General features: G+C 42.8%; 1 protein-coding gene across 8 annotated transcripts in view; it reads right to left on the bottom strand.

The window, feature by feature from the left end:
- The window catches only part of ptprub (protein tyrosine phosphatase receptor type Ub), a 341711-nt gene that overhangs the window by 87445 nt on the left and 241543 nt on the right, over positions 1–12723 (bottom strand). For all 8 annotated transcript variants that reach the window (XM_071384254.1, XM_071384256.1, XM_071384252.1 and 5 more), the window contains exon 14: positions 7026–7164. In XM_071384254.1, coding sequence (XP_071240355.1) covers positions 7026–7164 — 139 coding nt within the window. The remainder of the gene's footprint in view (positions 1–7025; positions 7165–12723) is intronic.

Here is a 12723-nt window from a genome sequence, read left to right as displayed (position 1 = left end):
CAATGATACCGCTAAGAGCTAACTTCATGGTGGCTTAGTGGAGTAATCTGGAACAATGTGTTGGGGCAAGCAGCGCTAGCTGCTATCTTCTCCAGGGTTGTGCATGCCATAGGTGTGGACTCAAGTCATATGACCTGAGACTCGACTTCATTGAAAATAAAATAACTTGATAAATAAACATATTTTTCATAGGTCTAGATACACTACATGACCAAAAGTATGTGGACACCTGCTTGTCGAACATCTCATTCCAAAATCATGGGCATTAATATGGAGTTGGTCCCCCGTTTGCTGCTATAACAGCTTCCACTCTTCAGGGAAGGCTTTCCACTTGCTTCCATTCAGCCACAAGAGCATTATTGAGGTCGGGCGCTGATGTTGGGCGATTAGGCCTGGCTAGCAGTCTGCTCCAAAGGTGTTAGATGAGCTTGAGGTCAGGGATCTGTGCAGGCCAGTCAAGTTCTTCCACACCGATCTCGACAAACCATTTCCGTATGGATCTCGCTTTGTGCATGGGAGCATTGTCATGCTGAAACAAGAAAAGACCTTCTCCAAACTGTTGCCACAAAGTTGGAAGCACAGAATCGTCTAGAATGTCATTGTATGCTGAAGCATTACGAGCCCCCTTCACTGGAACAAGGGACGTCACTAGAGATTCACGGATAGGGGGGCTATGCCTCTTTTAGGGGGGGTCTGGGCATTCTCCCCCAATAATATTTTTTTAAAGCCCACAAAACGTCTTTTCATCATGTATTTTTAAAGTAACAATGGGTGTAAAATCTATCAAAATAAGGTTATTTTAGGTCAAGGTTGGCTAAAAGTATACCCGTCTCATAGTTTGTGTGTAATGAACACGATGGGAGACAGAGAGCTGGTTTCAAGCGCAGGGCGCAGCAGGTGTTTATTGGTGAAGGATCACAGAAGGCAGGTAGCTGGGTCCAGGGGCAGGCAGAAGGTCATACACAGGGGGTCCAAAAAGGCAACAGTACAGGCAGGGAAAAGGCTAGTAATGTCATCTAGGAGATCAGGCAATAGGTTGATAACAGGAAATCCAATAGTCTAAAGTACAGGCAGGGAATAGGCAAAAGGCGTCGTTAGTGAGGCAGGCCAAAACTATCATACACGGGAGGATTAAATTACAGGAGAGAGAAAGAGATGTAGGTCATGTTATACCATTAGAAAAAAAACAGTATCATCCACAAAGGGGCAAAACTAAATTCAACTAAATGAGCTAAATCTGATTTTTAAAAAGGAAGATCCCAAACAAATATTACAACCTATATTAAGGAACTGCTCCTCCTGCTTCTCTCTTTTGATGCTTATTTTGTGGGTGGATGCATCAAAGTGTACCTCCTATTTTTAAAGGTGGCAAAGCGGTCAATGACACTATTGTGGCTTAGTGCAAGACTTTTCTGACACAACCATTATGCATATGGAACAGTGCACTAAAGGACCTTTCACAGGAGCAGCTGCTCACAGGAATTGTGAGGGAACGTGAATGATTTCCTTCAGAGAAGGAAACATATCATCATCCAGGAGGTTATGCACAGCAAGCATATCTTTGGGAGGACATCCAGCCTCTCTTTTCCAGGCAAGAAAGTTTCTGGCCACCAACATCTCTTCTGTTTTAACATCAATGCAGGTAGTGCTTGGTAAACTCCGTTAAGAATGATGTATCGAGGAAGTTTTTTTGAATTGGGGCTGCATGCATGTATGCCTTTGAGCAGACCTGCATCTACAGTCAAGAATCCATCTTGTCCAAGCAGGGGAGCAACAACTCTGTTTTCATTGTTTGTGAACATGCCAATTCTGCTCCTAAACCCAAGTAGGTCTCCACCATAAAATATCCCATTTTCCTTTGTTTGCGCTTTCTTGCTGCATCTGCCTCTGGCATATTGTGAATTTCACAGAGTGCTTTGGTTCTGTTAAAGTTCTGTTGTAAATGCATCTGTGCGTTTGCCTACCAGTGTGTCACATACAGCTTGTTTGCCAAAACAAGCCTCTGCCAGGTCTACAGTCTCTTTCTGGAGGAATTTATGTAATCCCTCAGTTATAGAAAGAAGGCACTGAAACATCAGTAGCAAATACACGGTGGAGAACTTATGAAGCTTTGCTCTCAGACCAACAGCCATGGGGGATCCAATGGAGTTAAATTGCAGTTAAAGTGTCCAGGACTGCATTTATGGACCGCAGCCGGCATGCCCAGCGAGTGTTTGAGAGCTGTACAAGTTCTCTAAGTTTGAACTTGTGGTTAACTGGGGATATACTGAACAACTAATACACATTCTCCAAGAAACTGAAATGGTGTCTGTAATCTCTTGAGCACAGCATTCGATCATGTCATTCTGAGATTCTGGAGAGAGATACGTCGCATTTGATGGAGTATTGTACCTTTGCAGGAAAGGGTCAAACTCCTTTAAAAGCTCCATACATTCAAGAAAAGTCCCTCTATTTATGCTTTCACTAGATTCATCACTGGCACGGAAAGAGAGTCTTCCTAACATTGAGGTGACCACAACAATTCTCCTCAGATACTCCCTTCTCTCTGCAATATCACTAGCATGGGCAGATGTTAAAATCTGAGCAATGTTCCCATGAATGCTAGTTGCCTGGTAGCTTTGCCATGCCATAACACTGTCTGTGTGTTTGTGCCATCTCATGTTTACCGAAGATAAAAAAGCTTTTTTCAAATTTTTGCAGCCATTACTGACAAAAAGAGTCAAATGTAATGTTTTTGCACAAACAAAAATCTAAAAGAAAGCTGCGTTTTTGTGGACAGAGTACTCTACCCAATTGTACTCCTCAAACCAGCAGTGCTGAAATTCCCTTTTCTGTGTACCAAAACTTTTGTGTGGGTAGCTATTCAGCCTCACTTGTCTGGGCCCAGTCTTTGTCACCTAAATCTCTCTAATTTCTGGAAGGAGTTGCTGCAGCAGCTTGCTTACTTACTTTCTTTCTCTGGATCTGTTTGTTGTCCCTCCCTGTCTGGATCTGTTTGTTGTCCCTCCCTGTCTGGATCGGTTTGTTCTCCCTCCCTGTCTGGATCGGTTTGTTGTCCCTCCCTGTCTGGATCTGTTTGTTGCCCCTCCCTGTCTGGATCTGTTTGTTCTCCCTCCCTGTCTGGATCTGTTTGTTCTCCCTCCCTGTCTGGATCTGTTTGTTCTCCCTCCCTGTCTGGATCTGTTTGTTCTCCCTCCCTGTCTGGATCTGTTTGTTGTCCCTCTTAACTGCAAGCTTAAACATCTACTCTGTTTCATCATTAACCTTCATCAGACATGCTCCCTCAGCCCTGTCAGCCTCCAGCTTCTTTCCCTCATTCTTGTCTACTGTGTTTTGACATGTATTGTTATTAAACTCATATTTACACTAACTCAAGGCTTAATAGGTGATTAATCAGTTTAAGTTTTAATTTGTTTGTTTGAACTGGTAAAATCTTCATTTCTCGCCGGATTGGCCTTCGGCAGAGCTGCTGGCACTGCCTCCCTTGAAGAATTTCCGTATATCCATCTAAAGTTAGTCGTTAGCTAGCCTACAGTTGAGAAATTGAGGATAATACAATGACATTGTGATCAACACTATGTCACCTTTTCTACACATGATCTACTGATAATTGTTTTGCAATGGCCTACTGAATGAAAGCAATTGAGTATGAAAAGACATGTGCATGATGTTACGTCATCTGTCTCATTTATAGCCTGGCACAGATAGCAAAACTACATTAAATACAACGTTAATTAGATATCGTCGCAACATAACTTAATTTAAAATAACGAATTTAACAAATTTAAAATACAACGTTAACCGGTAGCTAGCTCGCAACATCGTTTACACTGTAACTTACAGGAAGCCTCAAATAAAAACGTATTGGTCAACAAAGCTTTGATTATGACAAAAGTCTATAGTAGTGAGTTCTCTGTTCTAACGTACCACACATTCACATCGTAGCATATCTGCATGAATCCGTCCTGTCAGAGCCTGTTCCTGTCCGTTTACTGTTAGCTAGCAGTCTCAAGCCACAGAAGTAGCTAACGTTGACCAAAATGTTAGCTACAAGTAGGCCTAACAGTTACTAGCGCATGCAGCAGCAACCTCCCCCAGGTCCTAGTGCACGACCCAGTAAGAAGTTTAATAAGATGCGATGGAACGGTTGACGGAAAAAAAAGAAATCACAGAGAAAATATATTGACTGATATATTTATTTATTTAGGGGGGTCTAATGAATATTTTAAAACAGGCCTAGTGACGTCCCTGACTAGAACTAAGGGGCATAGCCCGAACCATTATTCCTCCTCCACCAAAGTTTACAGTTGGCACTATGCATTCAGGCAGGTTGTGTTCTCCTGGCATCCGCCAAACCAAGATTCGTCCGTTGTACTGCCAGATGGTGAAGTGTGACTCATCACTCCAGAGAACGCGTTTCCACTGCTCCAGAGTCCAATGGCGGCGAGCTTTACACCACTCCAGTTAACGCTTGGCACTGAGCATGGTGATCTTAGGCTTACTGCTCGGCCATGGAAACCCATTTCATGAAGCACCCAACGAACAGTTCTTGTGCTGACGTTGCTTCCAGAGGCAGTTTGGAACTCTGTAGTGAGTGTTGCAACTGAGGACAGACCATTTGTATGCGCTTCAGCACTCGGCGGTCCCGTTCTGTAAGCTTGTGTGGCCTACAACTTTGTGGCTGAGCCATTGTTGCTCCTACACATTTCCACTTCATAATAAACAGAACTTACAGTTGACCGGGGCAGCTCTAGCAGGGCAGAAATTTGACAAACTGATTGTTGGAAAGGTCACTGTGCCACATTGAAAGTCACTGAGCTCTTCAGTAAGGCCAGCTAATGTTTGTTTATGGAGATTGTATGGCTATGTGCTCAATATTATACACCTGTCAGCAACGGGTGTGGCTGAAATAGCCAAATCCACTAATTTGAAGGGGTGTCCACATACTTTTGGATATATAGTGTATTTTAATAGGCTACATATAGGGAAAGGGGGTTACCTAGTCAGTTGCACAACTGAATGCATGTAACCGAAATATGTATTCTGCGTTTAACTCAACCCCTCTGAATAAGAGAGGTGCGGGGTCTGCCTTAATCGACATCATCGGCACCTGGGGAGCAGTTGTTGGGGGTTAACTACCTTGCTAAAGGGCAGAACGACAGATTTTTCCACATTGCCGGCTCTGTGATTTGAACCGGCAACCTTTCGGTTACTGGCCCAACGCTCTTAACCGCTAACCTGCCGCCCACAGTATGTTTGTTACACTGGTAAGGCATTTTTAACCGGAACCAACAGGAACCTTTAATTATATCCTCTCCATAGTCATGCAAATGCAACAGATAGCTACTGATGCTTTAATAGACTGGAAACGATATGAACTGAGTTCTCCCGACAACATCCCTGCTCAATGTGTAAATGTACATTACCGGTCAACAGTTTTAGAACACCTACTCATTCAAGAGTTTTTCTTCATGGATTCATGTAGTAACCAAAAAAAAAAGTTTTAAACAAATCAAAAAATATTATATATTTCAGATTCTTCAAATAGCCACCCTTTGCCTTGATGACAGCTTTGCACACTCTTGGCATTCTCTCAACCAGCTTCATGACGCAGTCACCTGAACAAGCATAGACCAGAGTCTGAGTTATGATGGGGTTGGAACTAAGCTCATGAGGCATTTAAATATCCCTCAAGAATTAGGGGTATATACAGTGCTCTCCGAAATTATTGGGACAGTAAATAATTTGTCTTTTGGCTCTAATCCAAAAGTTTGGATTTGAAATCAAACAATGACAATTAGATTACAGTGCAGAAAGTTACAGAAGCACAAATATGATACCCACCCAAAAAAATGCTAACTTCCCCTGTTATTGTAATGGTGAGAGGTTAGCATGTTTTGGGTGTGTGATATTTGTGCATCTGTAACTTTCTCACTCATCACGATTCACATTAATTTAGGATTATCCGTAATCATGGTAGCATCCACATTCATGTAGAAGTGATTAGAAACATTTTACTCTTAATTACATAATGTTTACCATTCATTTCTATTGGGCACAAAACCATCTGAGGCACAACCAAAAAACAGCAAATGCATCCAACAAATGTGTCGTCACAAGCTTGACGTAGTCATTGCATGCTATGAATTTGGGAAAACAAATGCTTATTTTTTACTACTTTAATACACATTTACTTTAATACAAGTGAATTTGTCCGAAATAATTTTGATCCCCTAAAATGTTGGGACTATGTACAAAAAGTTCTGTCATTTCTAAACGGTTCACCCGATATGGATGAAAATACCATTGTTTGATTTCAAATCGAAATGGGTCAAGTATACAGCTAAAAGAAGAAACCAACTTCACTGTCCCAATAATTATGGAGGGCACTGTATCATTCATTTGAATGATACAAATGTGTATTTGATTTAAATATCATAGAGGACCATTAAAAAGCAGGCAAAACCCAGACACTCCCCTCAGGGCAGTGTCAAGTCACTCCTGTGAAAGGGAGTATATGAGTAGGGTGTAACATCTGGGTCATATGCCACCATAAAAGGTGTGTAAGGCGACCCTCTCGTTGTCACCACCTGCGGGGAGGTGAGACCTTTGGGAGCTAGTGGCTAGGCTAATTATCTACCTTAAGCACACATTTTCCCTCCAAATTAACCTCTCATTTATGGGTCATGCCACTGCCCGGCATGTGTAATTAAATGATGAGTTTAGAACGGTGTGGTCCCTCTGATACACCATAAGGGAACAGTAGTGCATCTCTCTCTCCCTCTCCAAAACAACCTGGCCCTTTGGAAAGGCAAATATGAGTTCTAGGGAAGACTCGAGGGTAGAATCTAAAAAATAGCATCAACATTCTACAGATACACAAGCATGGTTTGTGTGGTCCAGAGAATAGGAAACAAATTATTTACCACCCTGTGTGGTAATCATGTGTCTCTGAGGAAAGTTACCTATTTGGCTAATTGAGTGAGGACCGAGAAGTGGTATAAAAATGTGGGCCAGTGACTCACCCCTTCCTGATGATGATGATGATGGCCCCCAGGAGCAGGATGAGCACCACCAGGCCCCCAGCACACACCCCCAGGATCAGCCCCATCTCCTCTGAGTGTTGGGACACCTCCAGAGCCCGCCGGTGGTCCTTACAGGCCGCTGAGAGAGAGTGATGAAGGGAGTAGGGGGGGAAGCAGAGATGGGGAGGGATGAAGGGAGAGAGAATGGAGGTGGGACAGAGAGGGGGGTAGAAAGAGAGCAAGCGAAACAGAAGGAAGGAGAGAGACAGAGGGTTAAGAGGGGGGGAACAGAAAAAAGGATACAGAGAAAGGAAGAAATGTACAGGCTTAAAATGCAGGTCAATAATAATCAATGCTTATCATACACATCACTCTGTCAAATCCTGACTCGTAACATCACAATGGCTGCATTCACACTAACACCCTGACTGCTGAGAAAAGATGGAATGTTTCAAAACAGACTGACTCTTCACCGCCACATCTGTGCATTCATATGCACGGTTGAATTTATTTCCATGGTAGTATGTTTCAAGGGACGATTGTTACATATTGAAACTGTCTGGCTACCAGAATGTACAATAAAAACATTTACAAAAGGTGTGTGGTGCCCACATTTTAAGCAGCCAATAGAGAATCACCATGACCTCACCGGAGCATGAGCTGCCGCTAATATAGACACCTTGTGTTCATTAGACAAAATAATTGGACGGGAGACACAAACAGACCACTGTCATGTGAGAGCTTTTCAATAGGCAAATCATATTGGCTATTTCTCTGCTCTTTTAATAGCCATTGGGGAAAGATTTGTGTCTCCTACGACAACAAAAGCCCTTTGTGTCTTCGAGTGATACAGTATATCTCAACCCTCCTATCCTGTGTATGAGGCCAGGGATAACAGTTGTCTAGGACTGGGGGAATGTTGTGGAGGGTCTTCACAAACTGCCACACTGAGTACCTGGGTCGTGTTCAACGGGCACCAAACAGAAGAACACAGACCGAAATAGAGTGCCTATCTGGACCTTTTCGTTTTCAACCGTGTGCCCCAATGAAGGTGACTTTGCTTGAAGACGAAGACATTCTGTACAACCGCAGTATGTTAAATGCCACATCAAAACAAAAGTGTTTTTTTTGTGGAAGAAATCCAAGACAATACTAATCTAAATCCAAGATGATCGTGTGGTTAATTTAAATCCACACAAGTACAGTAGAGTATGGATGGCAGGTAGTCTAGCCGTTAAGAGCATTGGGCCCGTAACCGAAAGGTTGCTAGTTCAAATCCCCTAATCGGTAAGGTGGAAACATTTGCTGTTCTGCCCTTGAGCAAGGCAGTTAACAACTGCTCCTTGGGTGCCAATGATGTCGATTAAAGCAGCCCCTGCACTTCTCTCATTCAGAGGGATACACCAGAATCCCTCTGAATAGAATTAGGGAAGACATTTCAGTTGAATGCATTCAGTTGTGCAACTGACTAGGTATTCCCCTTTCCCCAGTATAATTTCAAGGTGTCCCGGTGTCTGTAAGATACGTGAAAGGCCATTATTATAATAATAACAAGTTACTCATCTCGTTGGCACAAAGCTCTACACTTATGGAAATGGTAGGAGAAGCAAGACGCTTTTTATGTCTTGTAGCAGGAACCCACTTATCTACTTTCTCTGTGTAGTGTCAGCCTCTCCTTATGGCCATAACAGCCCTGCAACCAGCCCTACTGTGCCTTTAGGAACAGTTGCACAGCCATTCTCTAGTGGAGGAGAAAGTCAGAGCTGGCCTAAGGAAATAGGTCTAGATAGCTAGCTAGCGTTTGGAATAAAGAGGCTCACAAGGGCAGAATGAGATCTGGGGCAGAGGAAAGGGAAAATAAGCCATGTTTTAGCCCTCTCCTTGTACAACCAGGCCCAGGGGTATTTTACCGACCTCATCCCTATGGGGGAGAACTCTTACAGTACATTTTGGAAAGGTTTGTGGTTGGTGCGGAGAGTGTTTTTTTAATGAAAAATCACCAAATACTGTATATGATAAGGGATAGTCCCAAAGTTTTAGCAGCCTTGTATGTACTCTGACACTAATGTTTTTACAGTCTATCACATTTATTCAGATAATTACCATAGATGTCATTGGTGTACAGATCACGTAGACTAATGGACTCTGAGCCTTGTGTCTCCCCTGACAAAATGGATACATCCTTGGAGTTCTATACACGAGTATCACAGGTAATCTTTTTGTGTATCACACGTTTGCTTGACGTACATGGGTGACAGGTATAATTAATTCAGCCAGCCTCCCTTCAGAAAGCATTCGTACTCTGACTTATTCCACATTTTGTTAAGTTAATGGCTGAATTCAAAATGTATTAAATATATTTGTTTTTCTCACCCATCTACACAAAATACCCCATAATGACAAAGTGAAAATGTTTTTAGAAATGTGTGCAAATTTACTGAAAATTAAATACAGAAATATCAAATTTACATAAGTATTCACACCCCATAATCAATATTTTGTAGAAGCACCTTTGGCAGCGATTACAGCTGTGAGTCTTTCTGGGTAAGTTTCTAAGAGCTTTCCACACCTGGATTGTCAAATCCAATCAAACTTTATTTGTCACATGCTCCGAATACAACCTTACAAGCCCTTATACAACAGTACAGTTCAAGAAGAGTTAAGAAAACATTTAGCAACAAAAAAAACAACAAAAAAAAAAAACACAATAACATAACAATATCGAGGCTATATACAGGGGGTAACGGTACCGAGTCATTGTGCGTGGGTACAGGTTAGTTGAAGTAATTTGTACATGTAGGTATGGGTGAAGGGACTATGCATAGATAATAAACAGCGAGTTGCAGCACTGTACAAAACAATTGGGGGGGGGGGGGGGGGGTCAATGTTATAGTCCGGTGACCATTTGATTAATTGTTCAGCAGGCTTATGGCTTGGGGGCAGAAGCTGTTAAGGATCCTTTTGGTCCTAGATTGTCGTGCGATAGCAGAGAAAACAGTCTATGACTTGGGTGACTGGAGTCTATGACAATTTTATGGGCTTTCCTCTGACACCGCCTATTATATAGATCCTGGATTGCAGGACGCTTGGCCCCAGTGATGTACTGGGCCGTAGGCACTACCCTCTGTAGCACCTTACGGTCAGATGCCAAGCAGTTGTCATACCAGGCGGTAATGCAACCGGACAGGATGCTCTCGATGGTGCAGCTGTAGATCTTTTTGAGGATCTGGGGACCCATGCCAAATCTTTTCAATCTCCTGAGGGGGAAAAGGTTTTGTCGTGCCCTCTTCACGACTGTCTTGGTGTGTTTGAACCATGATAGTTTGTTGGTGATGTGGATACCAAGGAACTTGAAACTCTCAACCCACTCCATTACAGCCCCGTTGATGTTAATCCTTGGGGTTCTGTACACGAGTATTGTGCAACATTTGCCCATTATTCTTTTCAAAATTCTTCAAGCTGTGTCAAATTGGTTGTTGGTCATTGCGAGACAAACATTTTCAAGTCTTACCATAGATTTTAAAGTACATTGAAGTTAAAAGGGCCACTCAGGAACATTCACTGTCTTCTTGGTAAGCAACCTCAGTGTACTGTAGATATGGCCATGTGTTTTAGGTTATTGTCCTGCTGAAAGGTGAATTAATCTCCCAGTATCTGATGGGAAGCAGAGTGATCCAGGTTTACCTCTAGGATTTTGCATGTGCTTAGCTCCATTATCCTGAAATACTCCCTTAATGATTACAATCATACCCATAACATGATGCCACCACTATGCTTGAAAATATGGAGAGTGGAACTCAGTAATGTATTTTTACCCAAATATAACTCTTTATATTCAGGACATAAAGTGAATTGCTTTGCCACATTTTTTGCAGTATTACTTTAATGACTTGTTGCAAACACGATGCATGATTTGGAATATAACATATTTTTTTTTACAGGCTTCCTTCTTTTCACTCTGTCATTTAGGATAGTATTGTGGAGTAACTACAATGTTGTTGATCCATCCTCAGTTCTCTCCTGAAACTGTTTTAAAGTCACCATTGGCCTCTTGGTGAAATCCCATGAGGTCATCGGTGATATGAAGGAGGCCTGTGTCTGGGTGTGTTGATACCCCATCCAAAATGTAATCATTAACTTCACCATGCTCAACGGGATACTCAATGTCTTCTTTTTTTTTTTTTTACCATCTACCAATAGGTACCATTCTTTCTTTATAGTTGAATCTGTGTTGGAAATGCACTGCTCGACTGAGGGACCTTACAGATAATTGTATGTGTATGTGTGGGGCACAAAGTAGAGATAGTCATTCAAAAATCATGTTAAACTCTATTATTGCACACAGTCAGTCCATGCAACTTATTATGTGACTTGATAAGCACATTTCTACTCCTGAACTTATATACATTTGCCATAAGAAAGGGGCTGCATGCATATTCACTCAAGACAGTTCAGCTTTTCATTTAATGAATAGGTAAAATTTCAAAAAACATAATTCTACTTTGACATTATGGGGTATTGTGTGTAGGCCAGCGGCAAAACAATCTTTATCCATTTAATCCTTTTAAAAATTCAGGCTGTAACACAACAAAATGTGGAGAAAGTCAAGGAGTGTGAATACTTTCTGAAGGCACTGTAGTTGGCAGAAAATTCATTAAAGACTTTGTTCCTACTGTGGCAAATCTCTTCAAGATTAGGAGCGTTTGTCCCAAATTAAGTGGGAAACTGTCACCAAAATAACCCCAGAATGAGAGTTCTTTCGAACAGGACAGTGCCCGTGTGTTTGTTTCTCCGTCCTGGTCCACCCAGGCCACAGGCAAGGTCAGGGATAGCAGGGTTCGGTACATGAATCGGGTTCTCAGTCAGTCGGCCATTTTGTGATCTGTAGTTCTGACCGGGGTGGCCATTTTAGTGATAGGGCAGAGCCCGTTTATTAGTTCTGCTCTCACATATGTGCCATGTATCACTCAACCCCCTTCTTTGCCACCCATCTCCCCCTAGATCCGACCCCCTAGGTCGGGCTCCCGCAGCAAAATATGCATGCATGTGGGATAACCCATCCACATTTCCCAATTCCTTCCCTGCTCTGTGGTTTAAGTCAAAGTGAAACGGTTGGAGACTCAAAAACCACCGCATCACCCGAATGTTCTTCTCTTTAGCCCTATGCATCCAGGTGAGTGGGGCATGGTCACTGATGAGGGTGAAGTGGCGCCCAAGCATGTAGTATTTCAGGCTTTCTAGAGCCCACTTTACTGCCAGCCTCTTTCTCAACGACTGAGTAGTTGGTCTCCCGTGGTTCCAGCTTCCTGCTTAACAGGATGGGGTGTTCCACCCCTTCTACCTCTTGGGATAGCAGTGCTCCCAAGCCGAACTCTGAGGCATTCGTCTGAACCACGAACTCTCTCTCAAAGTCTGGTACCACCAGCACTGGATTACAGCAGAGAGCTTCCTCGTGTATTGTCCTAAAAGCTTTGGTGGCCCTTTCATCCCATTTGACCATGTTTGGCCTTCTGGCTCTAGTCATGTCGGTGAGTGGGGCGGCCACTGTGGCATAACTTGGGATGATCTTCCGGTAGTAACCGGTCAGCCCTAGGAAGGCTCGAACCTGCTTCTTATTTACTGGTTTCGGCCATTCTCTAATTGCCTCCACCTTCTTAAGTTGGGGTTTGAGATACTCTGTTTCCTCTAACCCCATGTA

The sequence above is a fragment of the Salvelinus alpinus genome, chromosome 35 (assembly GCF_045679555.1).
Source record: "Salvelinus alpinus chromosome 35, SLU_Salpinus.1, whole genome shotgun sequence".
Classification (NCBI taxonomy): Eukaryota; Metazoa; Chordata; class Actinopteri; order Salmoniformes; family Salmonidae; genus Salvelinus; species Salvelinus alpinus.
The sequence above is the reverse complement of the archived record's forward strand: the minus strand, read 5'-3'. Positions and strand labels throughout refer to the sequence as shown.